At 42.4% G+C, this 21,027-nt stretch overlaps 1 protein-coding gene across 4 annotated transcripts; it reads left to right on the top strand.

Moving 5' to 3' along the window:
• The first annotated feature begins 2,015 nt into the window (after positions 1–2,015).
• Positions 2,016–20,599, top strand: PRSS55 (serine protease 55). 4 transcript variants are annotated; one of them, XM_047719883.1, is made up of 7 exons: positions 2,016–2,156; positions 7,237–7,429; positions 8,778–9,028; positions 10,441–10,583; positions 17,626–17,697; positions 19,887–19,909; positions 20,259–20,505. In XM_047719883.1, exons 1-7 carry the CDS (start codon positions 2,102–2,104, stop codon positions 20,380–20,382), a joined length of 861 nt encoding a protein of 286 aa, XP_047575839.1. In that variant the 5' UTR covers positions 2,016–2,101; the 3' UTR covers positions 20,383–20,505. The 4 variants fall into 4 exon arrangements, with proteins under 4 accessions (XP_047575839.1, XP_047575837.1, XP_047575840.1 ...); XM_047719881.1 differs by lacking the exon at positions 19,887–19,909 and having other exon boundaries at positions 20,259–20,599; XM_047719884.1 differs by lacking the exon at positions 17,626–17,697.
• The last annotated feature ends 428 nt before the right edge of the window (positions 20,600–21,027 follow it).

Below are 21,027 nucleotides of genomic sequence, written 5' to 3'. Positions count from 1 at the left end.
ATCTGCACTGAACAAGTTCCCCAGGCTGCACAGTGAAGTTAGAGATCTGTTGGTCAGGACCGTGGGGTAAATAATGACCCCTGGGGGCCTTGGAAGCATCAGTCAGGCAGTCAAACCTGGGCAACCTGTGTCATCACGTGCCTTTTGGATTTCTCTAGATTCCTTATAGAACACTGAAGTTTCTCTTCACACCTGATCCCCTGTGTTTGCCAATTCCAGGGAGAGTTAATCCCACTGTGGTCTATGGGAATGGTGTTCTCTGGAGATGTGGGTGTGCATGGCAGCTCTGACCATACCCATCTCTCCCCTCCATCGGTTCAGGCATTTTGCAATCTATTGTTATTGTAAAGAAGCTTGGCACACACACAAAATAAATAAATAAAAATAATAAAATAATGCTGGGCAGTGTATGAGTATTTCACAAAAAATAGAGCCCAGTTGTGTTAATAAAAGGGATAGAGACCCAGAAGGAAATGGATCTTTCTAGACATGAGCATTGCTTTTGTCCAGACACTTCTGTAGAAAATGAGCAGCAGTTTAGTGTGGGTCTATTATTCCTGCTTCCCCACAAGGGGGATTAGCACTCATCCTCCTTTCTCCCAATTGACCTAGGGCCCAGGCTCCTCCTCCCCTCCACAACCCACCCCCAGCACTTGAGCAAAAGGAAAAGTCACCAGAATTCAGCAGGGGTGGGAGGAGCAGGTCCAGGGGAGGGAGAGAGGTGAGTCTAAAGGAAGAACAGAGGGAAAGCTCAGAGCTTCCTGGTGGTCAGACTAGGGCCCCGTAACCCAGTATGCTTTGGTACTTTTATCCATATACCTGTAAAGAAGAAAAGGGTTAGCCACTCGTCAGGCCTCCTCTGTTTGAGGAGGCAGATTACATATTATTCAGAACGGGTGGGGATCACGCCACCCCATGACCACACAACAGGCCCTGGCCCAACACTCAGAGTGGACCCCTGGGTGCCAAAGAATAGCTATCTCCAGGGGCCCATGGGATAAGAGAAGGAGTAAGTCACCTACCCTGGAATTTCTCTTCTCAGGAAGTAGTTGGAGCCACATCCTCGGTAAAGTAAAGAAGGGCCAGCACCCGAGTCATATAATCTGGTTTTGAGCTTCACAATGACTTTACGGATGGACCCTATTATTCCTTTTCAGCAGGTGAGAAAACCACAGGAGCTAGGCTGGAAAGAGTAGACACTCTGGTCTGAAAAATGAACTATGGTCACTTTAGGAACTGAAATGAGTGAGATTCTCTTCCAACCACTGGGCCTGGCCAGTGGCCAGGAAGGCAGTACTGAGGTTGCTTGGGTAGAGTCCACCCCAGTCAGTGTGCTTAAAGTATGCAAAAATATAGTAAGGTCCAAATCCTATGACTGAGCTGCTGATAGGAGAAACCATAGGCCAGGCATTTCCACCTTTGTGTCTCATATTCCCATCTATAGACATGGACAGGGGATTATCTGAAGATTTGGGGGCCATGTATAGTCAACCCAGAAAGTGGTGGTTGCAAGGATTTTTACCTGCTGGGCTGTGCATGAGGGGAAGCCAGAGCCTCTGAACCCAGCCTAGAAGGTTCATGCCAGCAGCCCAAGATCAGAGGTCTGAGCAGAAAACTATTAGGGCAAATGTACTGGGTAGGGTGGTAGTGCTGGGAGAGGCCTCTGGGCCTCCTGGATCTCCTCCCCAGTCTACAGGCCCAGCCTGGCAACCCTTCCCTTAGATATTATGCACACATTCACAGAGAGCCCCTGACATGACAGGCTTTGTGAAAGAGGAGGCATTTGAGCCTTAAAACACATGGGAGTGACAGGGGCTGAAAGCAAGGTGTCCACCAAGGACTCAGTGAGAGGTGGGTCCTAACCAGATCAGTGGGAAGAGAAGCTCAGACTAGACGCCTTCAAGGATGAGGTACCCCTGAGCAACCACCTTAGAAACAAAATGGCAAGAAGAGAAGCCTGCATGACCTGAGTTCTTAAACTCCGCAGCCCATTGTGACATCATTGCCCAGGGACTGGCTATAAGAAGGGAGACTCTATCAGCATCATATCCCTGATCCCTGGCCTCCATCACCTCCTAGGCCAACATCAAAGCCAAGGGCCATGCTCCTGTTATCAATTCTGCTGCTCATGTCCCAATTCAAAGGCGTATATTTTGGTATGTGGTCTCTTCTCCCAGTGGCCAGAGCAGCTCTCCTAGGTGGGGTTGGGCATGACAGTGGCCCTGCTCACATCACTTTCATCCAGTCAGTGGTGAGCATTAAGGGCTAAGGGAGAGATGTGGTTATTGAGCTCATTAACTAGCTAATTGGTCATTAAGAGGCTGGCCCACAAGGGCACAAGAGTAGTAGCTTCATGTTTTCCCTCATATCACTCCCCCACAAAAAACACTTCCCTCTCTTCTCCTATTCCCCAGCCCAGAGTTCAACCTGTCTGATCTTAAGTTTCAGTTCTGAAATCCTAAACTTTATCTCTGAATGAGTAATGGAGGACCTAGAAGCAAGTGCCCAGAATGAGCTGAGCATCAGATCTCCAAATCGGGGGGAGAAGAGCATGGGGGTCAGGAGCATGACAGAGCTCTGGGGAACTGCAGGTACAGAGCAGAAGCCTAACTGGGCACATTCACATGTGTGCATGCAGGCGGAAGGCCAGGGCCTTCTGCTCTTAATGGGCAGCTCCTCACCATTGGTTCCTTGATGGGTTCTCTCTCTAAGGCATGGATGAGGTTAGAGGGGAGCTGGGTTACTTAGTGCCTCTCATGGGTAAGGTAATTCCCCATGTTTAATTTCCACCCCATTATAGTGGGGTCTCCACTCTCAGCCCCATGCATTTGTGACCAACTCTGTGCCTTATGAAGGTTGAAGATTTGTCCAAGTCTCATAGTGGGGAAGTGGAAGGGCAGGGATTTTGCACCCATCTGACTCTGGGCCTGTATTTTCCTCTCCGCACACTACCCCATGAAAAGAACACAGTCTATTCACTGGCCTCCCTCATTCTGGCCTGGGTGTTGGCTGAATGAGTGAGTCAGGGACCAGAAGAGAACCAGCAGAATGTGCCCCTCTACAGTATTGACAGTTGCAGCTGATTCTCACCTATTTCAGCATTGCCTCCATCACTGCTCAGGGGTTTTATGCTCTAGTATTAATTGACAAGTCTACACAATTCTACACTGATGATATTGGTTGTTCTCAGGATGAAAATGGAGAATGGGGCCCATGGAGCCTTTGGGGCAAGATGAAATGAGAAATTCTCACAGCTAATGTAGCTTGAGGATTTACTTTGTGCCAAGCACTGTGATGGGCACCTCAATGCCCACTATCTCTTTTAATCCTTAAAACATCTGTTTTTTAGGGTAGGTCCATTTTAATAATGAAGAAAAGGAGAGTAAGCAAGGATAAGTAGTTTTTCCCAATGCTTACTGAAATCATTCAGTCAATATGCAACAGAGCCAGGATTTGATCTTGGGCTGTGGGACCCGAGCCCACCCTCAAAGCAAATGTCATATTCTGCTTCTCAGAGATGTCACAGGATTGGTACCCATAGCAATCATCCATCATTTGATCAAGCTTCAAGCTCATAATCATTCTAGTGTCACAACACATTTCCTCCCACAAGCATCAGGGCAGCTTGTTAACATGATTAAAACAATATGTTCATATATGTTTTTTTTTATCCTGACTTTTCCCTTTCAACATTGTATCTTAAACATTTGGCTCACATCATTAAAAACCCTTCATAAGCATAATTTTTATGGCTGAATGCATGTGCCCTACTTTAGTCATAACATTGAGGATGCCTTCAATTTTTGCTGTTCTAGAGATCACTGTAGTGAACATCTTTCAACTGCTGCCTTCCAGATTCTTCCCTTAGGATAGTTCCCAGCAGTGGAGCCACTGAGTCAGAGGATTGCTCATCACTGTTGAGTGTCCTCTCCACGCCAGTTGTGATGCTATCATTCTTTTTGTTGTTGTTTTTATTTATTTATTTTTAAATTTAATTTCTTTTCAGTGTAACAGAATTCATTGTTTATGCACCATGCCCAGTGCTCCATGCAATATATGTCCTCCATAATACCCACCACCAGGCTCCCCCAACCTCCTACCCCCCGCCCCTTCAAAACCCTCAGATTGTATTTCAGAGTCCATAGTCTCTCATGGTTCATCTCCTCCTCCAGTTTCCCTCAACTCCCTTCTCCTCTCCATCTCCCCATCTCCCCCATGCTATTTCTTATGCTCCACAAATAAGTGAAACCATATAATTGACTCTTTCTGCTTGACTTATTTCATTCAGCATAATCTCTTCCAGTCCCATCCATGTTGCTACAAAAGTTGGGTATTCATCCTTTCTGATGGAGGCATAATACTCCATAGTGTATATGGACCACATCTTCCTTATCCATTTGTCCGTTGCAGGGCATTTTGGTTCTTTCCACAGTTTGGTGACCGTGGCCATTGCTGCTATAAACATTGGGGTACAGATGGCCCTTCTTTTCACTACATCTGTATCTTTGAGGTAAATACCCATTAGTGCAACTGCAGGGTCATAGGGAAGCTCTATTTTTAATTTCTTGAGGAATCTCCACACTGTTCTCCAAATTGGCTGCACCAACTTGCATTCCCACCAACAGTGTAAGAGGGTTCCCCTTTCTCCACATCCTCTCCAACACATGTTGTTTCCTGTCTTGCTAATTTTGGCCATTCTAACTGGTATAAGGTGGTATCTCAATGTGGTGTTAATTTGAATCTCCCTGATGGCTAGTGATGATGAACATTTTTTCATGTGTCTGATAGCCATTTGTATGTCTTCATTGGAGAAGTGTCAGTTCATGTCTTCTGCCCATTTTTTGACATGATTATCTGTTTTGTGTGTGATGAGTTTGAGAAGTTCTTTATAGATCCTGAATATCAGCCTTTTGTGTGTACCGTCATTTGCAAATATCTTCTCCCATTCCGTGGGTTGCCTCTTTGTTTTGTTGACTGTTTCCAATTTCAAGCTTTACTACAAAGTGATCACCAAGACAGCATGGTACTGGCATAAAAATAGACACATAGACCAGTAGAACAGAGTAGAGAGCCCAGATATGGACCCTCAACTTTATGGTCAAATAATCTTCAACAAAACAGGAAAAATTATACAGTGGACAAAAGACAATCTCTTCAATAAATGGTGCTGGGAAAATTGGACAGCTATATGTAGAAGAATGAAACTCGACCATTCTCTTACACTGTACACAAAGATTAACTTGAAATGGATAAAAGACCTCAACGTGAGACAGGAATCCATCAGAATCATAGAAGAGAACATAGGCAGTAACCTCTTCGATATCAGCCACAGCAACTTCTTTCAAGACAGGTCTCCAAAGGCAAAGGAAACAAAAGCAAAAATGAACTTTTGGGACTTCATTATGATGCTATCATTCTACTATCAACAAGGCAGGCATGTCTTCTTCTCCAGATGAAGCTTACATTCTGATATCAGAGGCAAAAAGGGATGAATAATCTCCAACTTAATGATAAAGTGATGAAGAAATATAATACAGGGTAGGAGATAAAGAGGGACCAGGACAGGAGGGGTTGGGGAGAACTTTCCAAAGAAGTGATTCTTGAACAAAGGCCTGAACAAAGTGAGCCACACAACTGAGAGAAGAATATTCCAGACAGAGAGGGGCACTGAGTAGTGCCAAGAGCACCTACTGTGAAGTCAGATTGCCTAGGTTCAAATCTTGACCTGGCCATGACTAGCTGTGTGACCTTGGGCAAATCACTTAACCTCTCTGTCCCTCAGCTATCTCAACTGTAAAGTGGGGATGATAATAACAGTACCTATCTCATAGAATTATTATGAAAATTAAGAAATTAGTCTTTGTAGAGTGTAACAATGCATGACACATAGTAAGCACTCTGTGATTGGGAAATTGAAGAATGCAGATCCAAAAGTTCTGAAAAGAGCCTTTATAGATTACTGACAGCTGAAGTCTTTTGATGCAAATTGCTGAATTTTCACTCTAGTTTTTTTTTTTTTAAGCAAAACATGACCACTATTTGGTCAATCCAACCCACACTACAAAATCCTCAAAACGTTTATTGACTGAAAAATTGCAAAAGTGGCATCAAGAAAGAGACAAGAGGAGATCTTAGGCTCCTTAGAGTCAAACTCTTTCCTTGTTCCAGAGTACAAAGTAAAGTTCAAGCCAACCAACATAAATGAAAAGGCTTCTCCTCCTGAGGGCAAGGTGCTGGATCTGTACTCTGTCCAGAGGTGAATATCTCTTCTCTGCAAGAGCAGCCACAGCCTTTGCTCTCAGCTTCTCAGGGCATGGAGCTCCTCTGCCTGGAATAGAATGTTTTAACCTAAAATGGCTTAGGCTCAGGGCTTGCAGAAGGTCCACACCCTTTCTGGGCCATCTTTTTGGTTTCCTGCATGTATGTTTCCTAGGGCTGCTATAACAAACAACCACAAACTTAACACCCATTTCTTATCTTTCATTTTTGTAGGATAAAAGTGTGCACAGGTCTCACTGGGCAAAGATCAAGCTGTGAGCAGGACTTTGTTCCTAATCTGAGGCTTTAGGGGAGAATCTTAGCTTTGCCTTTTCTAGGTTTACAGGTTATCTGTATTCCTTGGCTGGTAGTCCCTCCATCTTCAAAGATAGCAGCATGCATCTCTGCATGCCTTTCTTCCATAGTCATATCTATCTCCTGTTTCCTTTCTTAAGGACTTCCTTCCTTAAGGACACTTGTAAGCACACTGGGCCCACTCATATTATTCAGGATAATCTCCCCATTTTAAGGTCAGCAGATTAGCAACTTTAATTCCATCTCCCAAGTCCCTCTTTCCCTGAAAGGTAACGTAGTCATAAGTTCCAGGGCATGGTCCATTAGGACATGGACATCTATTGGCGGTGGGGTCATTATTCTGCTAACACTCCAGAGATGGTGCTGGACAAATATTTCCCTCATTTTTCTTTGGCTAGAGCTTAGAAACAAGCTCAACGAAGTGACTTTCTGAGATCACAATGCTAAAGAGGGGACAGAGCCAACACTTCTGTCCCAGACCCTGTGCAGCAAAATAAAGCATCTGTTGGCTTACTTGTATTCCTAGAGGTGCTTCACTGGGCCAGCCTCAGTTTCCACATCTTTGGAATGGGTATAATAATAATTACTTATAAGCCTTCATGGACATTGACAAAATGTTGCATCTTTTCCTGTTTTTTTTTTTTTTTCTCTTTCATCCACCAGAATGTGGTAAAAGACCAATTTTTGAGGAAGGAGCTCAGTATTCCAAAATCATAGCAGGGATGGAGGCTGAGGTGGGTGAGTTCCCATGGCAGGTGAGTATTCAGGCAAGAAATGAACATTTCTGTGGCGGCTCAATCATCAACAAGTGGTGGATTGTCACTGCTGCTCACTGTTTAATTTTTGAAGAGCTACTGTAAGTATCAAGAGCCCATCCCTGTTGCTTCTGACACTGTTCATTCCCAGGGCACTCCCACACTCAGCAAAACTTGATTGCTAAGGGAAGTCCTAGTCCTGGTCAGTCCTGAGTCAGACAGGAATGACTACCACCCAACCCTTCCAGCCCCAGGAAGGAGGAGGCAGTGAACCTGAAGATGGCATCTGCTATGCCCTCTTCACTGTCACCCAGGACAAATAACTATTGTTTCCCTGGGTCACACACTGTCCTCTTCAGGAGCATTCATGGTTTTGTAGGGACAAAGGCTTGTTCCATCCACCTCTTCTAGGACATGTAAGTCCTTCTAGGAGGATAGTCAGCTAATTCTGGAAGTCTGGAATCCCGGGCTATCTGACACCATATTTACTTGCTCCTTGGAGAGTTTTCTCTTCACTCCAAGAGACTGGTTTTAAGTCTAGCATTTACTGTTTACTAATCATGAACCAGTTACCTGCTAAGAAATTACTTGGATTAACTTATTCATTCTGACATTCAGCTTCCTGAACAAGGTAGATGAATATAATCCCATTTTAACTCATTCAATCTTGCAGTAACACTCTGAGGCAGGTAGAATGAACAATACTATTTTTATAGAGAAGGAAACGGGCCCAATATGGCTGGGTGACTCACCCATGATGCACACATAGTAAACAAAAATAGGATTTAAATCCTGGCTCCAGTGCCTATGCTTTCTGCTATACCTGCTATACCACCTCAAGAAAGTTTGAAGATACACGGAAAGTCTGACTTTTTAAAAGTTAATAAAAAGCAGGAGAAAGTTTCATCATGGCATGTCCAAGGAAACTTGTCATGTATACTTCCATGATATACTTAAGGATTGGCTATTGGGAAGTTTCTGGCCATTCTGCCCTGAGGGAATGCTTAAATTATTATTAAAGATTCTTTATGCTTAATCAATAGTAAGTCTAGATTCAGTTCTGTGCCTGAGTCTCTGAGTGGCTGGTAGGCAAATCAATGTAATAACACCTTACCTATCTGAAGCAAGTTTGAGCCATGCCAAGTGGCCTCCTGTGTATTCTTTGGAATACCCAAAGTACTTTCTCGGTAGCTTTAGACAGGAGTATCTCATTCACATCTCTAGGACTGTGCTGGAGCAGCAATGTGGCTATAGTCTGACACCCCTGGTGTTTCACTTCCCTCTACCTTTTTCAAATTCTTACATCTTCTGAGCAGCAGCCCCAGTAGGACAAGTCTGAAAGGCCCCTAGAACTATAGGGGATTTAGGGGTTTCGGGCAGCATAAATTCTGTGCTCTTCATGACTCCTCTTCCCCACCTCCTTCCTCCTCTCTGTTTCTGTGCCACCAGTCCAACAGACTTGAGCGTTGTGTTGGGAAGCAATGACTTAAGCAGCTCATCCCTGGAAATAAAGGGGGTTACCAGCATAGTTCTTCACAAGGAATTTCGAAGACTCAACATGGACAATGATATCGCCTTGCTGCTCTTGGACTCACCCATCAGGTTCAACGGACTGACAGAGCCCATCTGCATACCCGGAAAGCCCAGCCCTTCTGTGTGGCACAAATGCTGGGTGGCAGGATGGGGTCAGACCAACAGTGGTATGTGTCCACTCAGCATCTCCTGAGAGCTGCTGGGGGAGGAGCCACATCATGGGCATCTGAGGATAGGCCAGTAAATCTAAAGATGTGGGCAGGAGCATGAAAAGAGAGAGCAAAGGAAGGAGGAAGGAGAAAAAGACTTGCATTAGAGCAAATCCCTGCATACCTGAGGCTCACAGAGGCCAAATCTCAGCCCCTTCCCAGTGCCAAGGAAATAACTCCTCAAGGTCCCAAGTTGAGATGCCAGGTCCAAACCAGTCGCCAGGTGTGGTCATATTCAGCCAGCACAGAACATTCCTGTTTGTTTGTTTAACTGAATTTAAACTCTCCAGTTTGCCGGGGGCCCCCATACTCTTTATTCTCTTGCATCTCCTTTGATTCACACATTGATGTTTCCCACCTGATTCCTACAGGCATTCAAGAAGCCTGTCCCAGCCTAGATATTTGATGGTCCTGGAGTGTTGCCCAGCCATTCTTAGAAATGAATTTGTTGTTACTTGTTGTTACATTGTTATTTGGCCAAGATAGGAAGAGCTGTACTAGGGCAGAAAGGGATTATGAAAGCTCCATTGGACTATCCCCAAAGAAAATAGGTAGGGGAACGGATGGTAACAGCACAGCACTGTCTCAGGCCTGAACAAGACCCTAGGACCATGGGGAGCTTTGCAACCAGCTGGGGTCTGGAAGATGGTAGGTATTTCAGGAGTTTAGTAATGAGAAGACAACTAGAGTAACGCTGTTTCTGGGCTACTACTGGAGAGTTAGAAGTGAGGAGGAGGCAGATGGGTATCTATACAATTAAAACTACTCAATAAGGAGAAGAATTTAGAAATTTACTAAGAAGTAGCAATAAGGTGGTGCCTGGGTGGCTTAGTGGATTAAAGCCTCTGCCTTCAGCTCAGGTCATGATCCCAGGGACCTGGGATTGAGCCCCGCATCGGGCTCTCTGCTTGGCAGGGAGCCTGCTTCCTCCTCTCTCTCTGCCTGCCTCTCTGCCTACTTGTGATCTCTGTCTGTCAAATAAATAAATAAAATCTTTAAAAAAAAAAGAAGTAGCAATAGGTATACATGCTGAGGGGGCAGGCTTATGCTGAGAAATGATCAATAGACAGTTTAAAGGAGTCAAGTCTGTAGGGCTGGTTGGAGTCAAGCAGAAAGTCTGCTTGGAAGCCGGAATATGATTTGGAATAAGAGGAATAATCCAAGTAGGTGGGGAATAGTTTAGAAAAACCTGGGATTGTAGAATGAGTGAATAGCATGGGATTACTGGAAGTAAGTGGAGAGTGGAGGATATGAAGAAAAGTAGACAAGTGGCTGATGGGACACAGGAATACACAGGGTGATCTAGGTGCATTATCAGCACTGGGACTGCTATCTAGTGACTTTTCTAATATGCTTTCTCTGTGGGCTAGATGACAAAAGCTCTATGAAAACTGATCTGATGAAAGTGCCAATGATCATCATGGATTGGGAGAAATGTTCAGAAGCATTTCCAAAACTTACCAAGAATATGCTGTGTGCTGGCTATGAGAATGAGAGTTTTGATGCTTGCCAGGTAACTAAGGGGTATCCCCAACTTCACCCTATAGGCTCCTATCACCTCGGGGCTGCCAATGCAAGGGTATCTCCTCTTCCCAGAGAATAGACAGTTAAGAGTCTGTAAAATGTGTGGGATTCAGGGCTCCACCATGGGAATGGGGACATGAATTGGGAAGTACTCATTGTCAGGTCCTTGGAATGTCAGTGCATGTCCGTGAGTCAGTATGTAGCAACACTGTATAAATATTTCTACTCTTCTTTAGATATGCTACATAAATAGGGCTTCACTGCTTTCCCATTTTTTGGAATTCTTAAAAAACAAAAAGCCAAGCAGGATTTGAGATTCATAGAAGGAATAATTTTATTTCATTAATTTACTGTTGAGCACATTAAGCCCTGGGGAATCCAACAATGAATGAGACTCAGTTTCTCACCTAAAGGAGTCCATAAACTCCTGGGCAGGCCATTGAGTAAAGACTTATAATATTTGGAAAATACATGTGGATTTCATGGAACAAAAGACTGGTATCTTAGTTTTAAATAAAATGAATACAACAATTTAAAAAGAAAAACATTTTTGATTGATGCTAGAAAAAATAGGGGGAAAAAACCTTAGGAATTAGCTTCCTGTGGCTCTAAGGATGAATTATGGGTGTTGTCTTTAAAACCATTCTCTTTGTCTTTGGAGATGCTCTGTTCATCATCATCCTAATGAGCCCACTTAGCTCTACTCATTTGCTGGGCAATGGATCTGGTCACTGGCATAAAACTATAAATGCAGATGTTAAATATTCTGTAGAGTAATGAAAAAGCTATCTCACGGAAGGGGACAGTGTTTATCTACAGAATTGTCTGTTATTGTTCATTGTTGGAAGATGATAATTTTTCCTGCTAGGCTGTGAGATAGGGTCTTGGAAGAAAGTTGCTGGGATAGGGGTTGAGGGAATCAGGGAGAAAAGGAGGGGCTCTGAGGTGAGAAAGAATGGACACCTGCAGCAATGACTCTGTTTAGCAGGAGTCTCATGTGGTGAATATTGTGAGGACCAAAAACAGAGATCATATCAAACATCATATTAACCTTGAGTTTTCTTCACATTCTGGACAATTTAAACATTATAAAACAAAAAAGAGAATTGGGACTTCTGGTTCTAGACAGAATGCAGTAAACATAGTTCCCCCAATCCCCCCCACTAAGTACAGCTAAAACTACTGGACATTATATAATAAAACAAGAATGAAGGCTCTGAAAGGTAGATATGGACTGATTGGATATCCCAACACTTAAGGAAAGACCCAGCAGTGAGTTCCTTGGGTTTTCTTTTTGCTTCTTATATATCCCAGACTGGATGCTAGACAAGTCTGCAACTCAGAATGCCAATGAGTACAGATGAAAATGAACAAAACAAGAAAGATTTCCCTCTCTTCGGACTAGGAAAGAGCAACCTAGGAAGGAAGAAACTTTTTGACAACAAATATTAAACATAGTATTCAAACAAAAGAACAGGAAAAAAATCGATTCCCCCCAACCCATCAACCAAGATCAAGTGGACAACCTCCACTTCCTTCTAGCCCATGGTGGTGGTTACAGAAGCAGCTATGAGGAGAATCAGGACTTTACCATCTAGTAGTAACCAGCCATCCTTTGCCCCCCTTGTTGTCAGTGGAGGCACCTGAGAAACTTGGGCTTTCACCCCACCTAGGTATAACTGAGCATTCCTGCTCCTCCCCTAGGTGTCATCACAGGCCTGAGTTGGGGAATCAGGGCTTCCACCCCAATCCCATGGTAAAGAGTTGCTATCCACCCCCAGACTCCACAGTTTCAAAGAAACCTATTCAAACTGAAGATTTAAATAACAACCAGTCTTATAACCTAATACTCCAGGCAATACTCCAGGTAGGATCTGTCATAGCTAGAATAGAGAGATGGATTTAATTTATTGATAAACATAGGATAAAGAAAATAAGGAAAAATAAAGCCAAAAATTAGGATAAATCTATCTTTTTTAATTGAGAACTATTAATTCCTAGACTGAGTTCAATTAAAAGTTAAGGGGCGCCTGGGTGGCTCAGTGGGTTAAAGCCTCTGCCTTCAGCTCAGGTCATGATCCCAGGGTCCTGGGATCGAGCCCCGCATCAGGCTCTCTGCTCAGCAGGGAGCCTGCTTCTGCCTCTCTCTCTGCCTGCCTCTTTGCCTACTTGTGATCTCTCTGTCAAATAAATAAAATCTTAAAAAAAAAAAAAGTTAACTCAAGGAGTGCCTGGGTGGCTCAGTCAGTTAAACATTTGACTTTGGCTCAGGTCATATCTCAGGGTCCTCAGGTGGAGCCCCATGTCTGGCTCCTTGCTCAGCAGAGAGCCTACTTCTCCCTCTGCCTCTGCCCCTCCCTTGTACTCATGCTCTCTCAAATAAATAAATAAAGTCTTTAAAGAGAAACAATTCAAAATGTATCATGAACTTAAATGTAAAACTATAAAAAATTTAGTAAAAAACACAGGCAATCCTTGAGACATAGAATAACATCAAAGATACATTCATAAAAGGAAAAACTGATAAACTGGACCTCATCAAAATTTAAAAAATTTGTCCTGTGAAAGACCCCATTAAGAGTGTTACCAAATCCGGGGGCGCTTGGGTGGCTCAGTGGGTTAAGCCGCTGCCTTCGGCTCAGGTCATGATCTCAGGGTCCTGGGATCGAGTCCCACATCGGGCTCTCTGCTCAGCAAGAAGCCTGCTTCCCTCTCTCTCTCTCTCTCTTCCTTCCTCTCCATCTACTTGTGATCTCTCTCTGTCAAATAAATAAATAAAATCTTTAAAAAAAAAAAAGAGTGTTACCAAATCCAAGTTCAGCTGCCCAGTCACTTGAAAGGCCATGACTCAAGAGACAAGCTTTTGACTGGAAAGAAATTAGAGCTCTATTCAGGAAACCAGCAACCCAGAGAGAAGATGGACTTTTGACCAAAAGCCAACTCTGATGTTTCTGCCTGGCCTGGGGTTTTTATAGGGGTTTAGTGTGGTTAATCAGCAAAGGAAGTGGCAGCCATATTTCTTAATTACATGAAGACTTGATGATGCCAGCTATAAGCATTATTCCAGTGTAAGGGGATCTGGTACTGGGAGTACTCTGTTCTTTCTGCAAAGATGTTCCAGGTCTACAGATGCACAAAGGGAGGACAGTAAAATCATTTATATGACCTTAAAAAAAACCAAAACAACCATTTTGTTAAAAATTTTTTTTAGCTAATCAGAAAGCTCAGGAGGTTTCAAATAGACTTGCTGGCTTCTGTGGCATGGGAAAGTTCTAGTCCTTCACTCCTCAAGGCCCATGGTCTGCAAATCTTAAAGAAAGTAAGTTCATTCTGTTACAGATCAGGGGACTCAGGTCAGCAAGCAAGGAGTGTGTTAAGATGAAGCATGTCAACACTTAAGACTGGTTGGAGTGTTGTTACAAAAGGATGAAAACAAAACTATAGACTGGGAGATGATATCCAACAAAAGAATTACCTAGAACATATAGAGAACTCTTAAACTCAATGGTAGAAAAAAAAAACTATCCAGTTAGGAAATGGGCAAAAGACATGGACAGACATTTCACTAAACAAGATATACAGAGGGCAAATAAGAAAATAAAAAGAAGTTCAATGTTATTAACCATTAAACAAATGCAAATTAAAAGTATAATGAGCTATCAATCCATACTTCTCAGAATGGCTTAAAAAGAATAGTGACACCACCAAATGCTGATGAAAATGCAGAGGAACTGGAGCACTCATGCATTCCTGGTGGGAATTTAAAATAGTCCAACCACTCTGGAAAACTGGCAGTTTCTTGAAAGATGGAATGCACTCCTGCCATACATCCCAGTTAATGCCACTCTTAGGCACTTAGTCTGGATAAATGAAGGCTTGTGTTCACATTGAAACCTGCCCAGGAGTGTTTATAGCATTCATAATAGACAAAAATTGGAAACAAATGTCTTTAAAGATGTGGATGGTTAAACTATAATACATCAATGCCATGCAATACCACTCAGCTATGACAAAAACACACCATTAATACATGCACCAATGTGGATGGATCTCATGAGACTTACACTGTGTGAAACAAGCCAATCTCCAGAGGTCCCACAGTGAATAATTCCATTTACAAAACATTCTAGAGATGACAAAATTATAGACATGGAGAATAGATTCGTGGTTGCCAGGGATTAAGGAAGGGTTGCAGGGAGGAGGGAAGTGGAGGCAGCCCAGAAAGGGCAACATGAGGGATCCCTGTATAGATGCCAACATCCTGGTTGTGCTATTGTACTGTAGTTTTGTAAGATGTTGTTTTTGGAAGAAACATATAAAAATGTTATTACTGGAGAAAACACAGGATCTCTTTGTATTACTTCTTACAACTGCATTTTAGCATTATAACATATACTTCTTACAACTGCATTATACAACTACAACATTATAGTAACTGCCTTATACAACCACAGTATATATCAAAATTAAATAATAAAAAGAAGACAAAGCTTCCCAATAATAGCAGTTACAGAACGATCTCAGATCCTAGCTCTATCACAGACTCAGGGAGCAGCCATTTCATACTGAAGCATGAGCCAAAGGGCTCCAAGATCAATAGAAAAGGGGAAACATTTAACAGACTTATTTGTTGGATAAGTGGAATGAGAGGGAAGTTGGAGAAAATGTGGGAAAAATCACAAAAACTTGAAACAGCATCATAGGCCCAGGGAATCTCCAGTATTTGGAAGCTAGAAGTAATAAGAGACGAGTCTGGAGAGCTGGACAGAACAAGATCAGCAGGGGAGGTATGTGTCAGGCATGGAAGACTTACTGTCATCCCAGGCTGCCACCCCCACCGCTCACCCAAGAATATAAAAATCAGGCCCCATGGGCACTCCCTCTGGACCATTTCAATATCTTTGATTTAACACTATCCCACATTCAAACGGCCAAAGCCAACTGTGGCAAACTTCAAAGTTATCAAGGGTCACCTTTGATGACATTTTATGTACCCTTTGCTTCAAGCAGTGGCTGGATCCACTATCTAGAATCTAGGACTTTTTCTTTAAGACCTCTCCCATCAAAATGTATTGTAGTGAAAACTTCTAAAATTAATTGTCTATTACTTAAAAGTATTATAAATTAGAGTGGTTATCATTTTAGGCCTTGTTTTTAAAATTATGAAGTGAAAATCTGCTTTCTGTTTAGACAGTTTTCCATTATTAACAATAAGCTGACAGTGATGCAGTCAAGGAAATTTTTATGAAATTATTTAATATTATCATCACTTTAGAACAGATAAACTAGGCAGGTAGTCTCCTGGGTTCAAAAATAATTGTCTTTAAAAATAAAATCATGCTTTTAAATTTAGCAAACTTCTACAAACCATGTCATCATATAATTCAGGGAAATGATAATTTTATAATGAAAACATTTAAATATGTTCAAAATAATAACAATATGATGATGCTATACTTAAAATACAAATTAAAATTAAGTGTTAACAATGGAAAAAATGATTTTTTATTTATTTTTCCCAACACTTTTCCTCTTTGTAATACCCTTACTGAAGTTACACTACGAAAATTAAAAAGTTTAATTAAAAACTAACTTTTAAATGGCATAGTCAAACAAAATATAAAATCAAACTTATCCCCAGCTAGTAATTCAATACTTTTGTGAAGGACTATCAACTTTCCAGAGCAACAGTCATAACAATGAACTGACTGTTTTCAGGTCTATCTTCTCAGCTCCAACAGAAATGTTGTCTTACTCGTGTGTAAATTGTCACCACTTAGCACAGTGGCTGGCACATGAAAAATCCTCAAAAAATGTTTGCCAAGTAGATGAACCTTCCAAGTAAGCCAACAACTGTCTGTCCATAAAGTGGCCCTAGGGGAGGAGACACCTGAGAGAGGTCCTCAAAGAGGCTAAGAGTCTGCAGGTTAAGAACTGGCATCCAACTGGGCTGCTGGGAAGTCTGGTTATGGGACTGCTAAGCTGACTTGATTTAGACCTGAACTGTTTTATTCATTTTTTTATCACATTATTTTTTTAGAGAGCTTTGGGTTCACAACAAATTGAGAGGGAGGTATTGGGATTTCCCATTTACCCCTGTTCCCACATGTCTAACCTCTTGCACTATCGACATCCCCCAACAGAGGGGTACAATTATTACAACTTATGGACCGACACTGACACATCACTATCACCAAAAGTTCGTAGCTTACGTTAGGGTTCATTTATGGTGTTATGCATCCTGTAAGTTAAGACAAAAGTCTAATTACGCATAGCCATCATTATAGTATTATACAGAGTAGTTCCACTGCCCTGTGTTATCTTGAGCTCATCATCCCTGCTGCTTTCACAGAAGTCTTACTTCACTCCATAGATTCTTTGACTTTTAGAATCACAGACATTTTATTTTTATTTAATTTAAAAAAAATTTATTTTAAGTAATCTCTACACCCAGTATAGGGCTCGAACTTACAGCAATGAGATCTAGAGTCACATGGTCTACCAACTGAGTCAGCCAGGTGCTCCTAGAATCACAGACTTTTTAAAACTGGGAAGAAATATATAGAAATATATAATCAAGACTCTGTTTCACAGATGAGATAATATTTATTTTAATCATCTATAATTCCCTTCACTATCTGATTGGATCCAAAGCAGTATAATAACTTCATAGCCCCTGTACAAGGGGCTGGGCAGCTCCCACTCTCCCTGTTTAATAGATGAGAAAAGAAGGATAAGAATTTAAGCGACTTGCATGAAGTCCAGGTGGTAGTGGTGCCAGGCTGGAAGCTGAGTCATCTGCTTCTACCCCAAAACAGAGAGGAGTAATGACAGGGTATAATTAACTGTCTCACAGAGGTGAACTTAGAGGCTCTCATGGTCAGTATGTTTCTAATCAGACAGACAGTTGGCTATCAGACTTCATCCCTAGAAGAAAGTCCCGCTTAGGCAGGTTGTCATCAGCCCCAGGTCCTTAACTGTTTGGGGCCAGACCCTCCTTTGAAGCAATGTGTGCTTTTTCTTTCCAACAGAAAGAAAAAAAAAAAAGGTTCGTGCATAAAAGGACATGTATTTACAAATGTCCTTCTTGGTCCCAGCAGTCTGTGAGGAGAATCTCTATTTCCTAAATATACAAGCAATGTTTGTAACACATAAGGGTAAAAATAACAATATTAATACATTTCTAGGACTTTTACTACATAGCATTTACCCTGGGCTGAGTGATTCATAGATTCTTAAAATTTTATCTGCCAACAGTGTTGGCAAGTACTTGGTATTATTTTCACTTGAACTATGTGGAAACTGCAGCTTAGAAGAGTTTCTTGCCCAGGGACAGCTCTCTCCCTGTTGTATAAGAAAATAACGAATAAACAAGGCAACAGATAAATGAGACTTTTTTTTTTTAAGATTTTATTTATTTGACAGACAGAGATCACAAGTAGGCAGACAAGCAGGCAGAGAGAGAGGAGGAAGCAGGCTCCCCGCTGAGCAGAGAGCCTGATGCGGGGCTCGATCCCAGGATCCTGGGATCATGACCCGAGCCGAAGGCAGAGGCTTTAACCCACTGAGCCTCCCACGCGCCCCTAATGAGATTTTTAATAACATTCATCCCTTCATAAAATGAGGAACATTATAAAAACAAAATTTATGGAAGGAGTTAGTAGAGTGGAGATTCCATTTATTTGGTTCTTGCCCAATGACTGAAATAAACTAGTACAAAGAAAAACACCCACAAAAACCAGACAAGTGTTAGAGACAACATTTTATACTGGAAAGGGCAATTTTGATTTTGTACCACATTTATTGGGTGTCCTTGAGCCATGACCTCTTTGTAATTCTGTTCTGTGTATCCCTCTGCTTGGTGATGCACCCCTCAGTCAACCCAAAATCCATTTGAACACATTTATTCATTATCTCCCCCCTACACTTTATCTCTGCTATCCACACCCTATGACCTGGGAACTAGTTAATCATTTATATCCAAAGTCATCCCTGGTTCAGATCTTCTTCATTTTTATGTCCTTATCTTAGTTCCTCTACTTCCTGTCTCATTCCCCTCTAGTCAGTCCCCCGCCACACACACTCTTCCTGTCAAATTCCTATTTGCCCTTTAGACTAAATGCTTTGAAGTCTACCTTGACAGAACTTTCCCTCAACAGAATCAATTTATTCCCCGCTTTGTACTCCTCCTTTACTGTGTTCATACTTCTGTCCCATCAAACACAGTTGATCCTTTTTGCTTACTTTTTGATCTCTTCCACTAGAGCATAAGGTCTTGTATCCCAAAGGCCTGACGATTATTTTTTCCCTCAGTGAAGATCTGTTAAATGGGTGATCAAACCTCTTTGACCTTTAATTTTGGAATTATAAAATGGGAATCAAAATACCTACCTCACTGGGGCTCCTGGGTGGCTCAGTGGGTTAGAGCCTCTGCCTTCGGCTTGGGTCATGATCCCACGGTCCTGGGATCGAGCCCCGCATCGGGCTCTCTGCTCAGCGGGGAGCTTGCTTCTGCCTCTCTCTCTCTCTGCCTGCCTCTCTGCCTACTTGTGATCTCTGTCTGAGTAAATAAATAAAATCTTTAAAAAAAAATACCTACCTCACTGAGATAGTGTGATTGATGAGAAACAAAAATCCAGGGGCTAGCACTGTGCCTCAACATATCATGTCCAGGAAATATTAGTAATCCTCCTCCTTCTGTTAGAGCTTGTCATAAGATTCCATTCATTCTAGTCACCCGTTTATGATCTTGGAAAAAGAGGCTATTTCTCCATTGCAGAAAGGCCTCCTGAATGATTGTAGACACTCAGCAACTTCCATGAAAAGCAAGTAGCAAGGTGGAAAGAATGTGTGCTTTGGCATCAGGAAGTCCTGGTTCCAGTTCTGGCTGGGCTATGGTGTAGCTCTGATCAAGCTTTTAAAGCCTCCTTAAACCTCATTTTGCATATATTAAAATGGGTGGAAGGAAGCCACATATACATACATATAGATAGATAGATAGATAGATAGATAGATAGATAGATAGATGGTACATGGGAGGACTTGGTATATATTTTCTATATATGTAAGCATGGGAGCCATAGGCCCTTGAGATTCCATCCCAGATGCGTTGTGCATTCAGGAAAGCTTTAGGTCACTGTGTCTTGCAGACAGACATTTACACCAAAGAATTAAAAAGGAACATCATTCTCCTTCATGCTTCTAGAAGAACACAAAAGAAAGGAAATTCAATGCATATCTACCAACTCTAACAATACTTCTCATATCCTGCTTTTGTTATTTTCTTTTACAGCCCTTTCCAGAGCTTCTCATTTGGTAAGGCCCCAAAAAACTAGCTTCCACTCTTGCTCTGTGCAGCATTTGCTCTCTCCTCCAGCTTCCCTCTTCTGTGCTATATGCAGTGATTTTCTCACCAACTCTCTCTCTCTCCTCCCTCTTCAGTTTTGTCCTCTCCGCTGTCTATAACTCTCAGAGCCAGCCTGACAGCAGCATACTGCTTCTGTGGACCCAGGAGAGGGGTGGGCATGGTCAGCAATGACAACATCTCTTTTGGCAGCCTGGAACAGGGGAGATCAGTGCATTGTTCCAATGAGTGACCTATGCTTTGCCTTAAATGAGCAGTCTAGAATGGGACTAACTATTGAACTGTGTTCTCTGCCCACAGGGTGACAGTGGGGGCCCTCTGGTCTGCACCACAGAGTCGGACAAGACCTGGTACCAGGTGGGCATTATCAGCTGGGGCAAGAGCTGTGGACAGAAAAACACACCAGGAATATACACCTTGTTAGAAAATTACAACATCTGGATTAAGAAGGTGACTGAGATAGAGGGAAGGCCCTTTGATGCTGAGGAAATGAAAGCTCCTCCCAATAGAAAACAAATGAGGTCCCACGCAGCAGAATTTCCAGAGCCAGGAAGTCCCAGATTCTGGATCCTGATTTCACTTCTGTCCTACGTGGTATGCTGGGACATTTTCTACTGATAATAAAGCAGATGCTATTCCTTAACCAGTGAAGCTGTGTGAAAATGTACTACCAACAGACAGATTGGCTACAGATTAGATCTAAGGGCCAGGAACTGAAGGTGACAATAGATAGTAAGACCAGAGAGGCAGGGTGGAGCCCTGCCTTGGGGACTAGGTTTTGGGGTCCTCCATTAGTCAGGACTCTTTCCAATGCAAGTGAGTTATCTATCTCAAACTATCTAAAGCTAAAACCATTATTTATAGATGTAGATGTATGTAGCAGAAAAAAACCAGGAGTGGTATTTGGCTTTGGGCATGGCTGAATCTAGGGGCTCAACAAATGTCGACGGAGACTGTTTTTTTTTTTTTAGAGTTATCACCCTCAAAAAGGGCTTCCAAGTGGTGGCCATAATGACTACCAGTACCTCCAGTTTGCATCCTACCAGTTTAATAGCCCTGTAAAAAGAGA

Source organism: Lutra lutra, chromosome 2 (genome assembly GCF_902655055.1).
Source record: "Lutra lutra chromosome 2, mLutLut1.2, whole genome shotgun sequence".
NCBI classification, from domain to species: Eukaryota; Metazoa; Chordata; class Mammalia; order Carnivora; family Mustelidae; genus Lutra; species Lutra lutra.
This window is presented reverse-complemented; position numbering and strand designations above follow the sequence as displayed.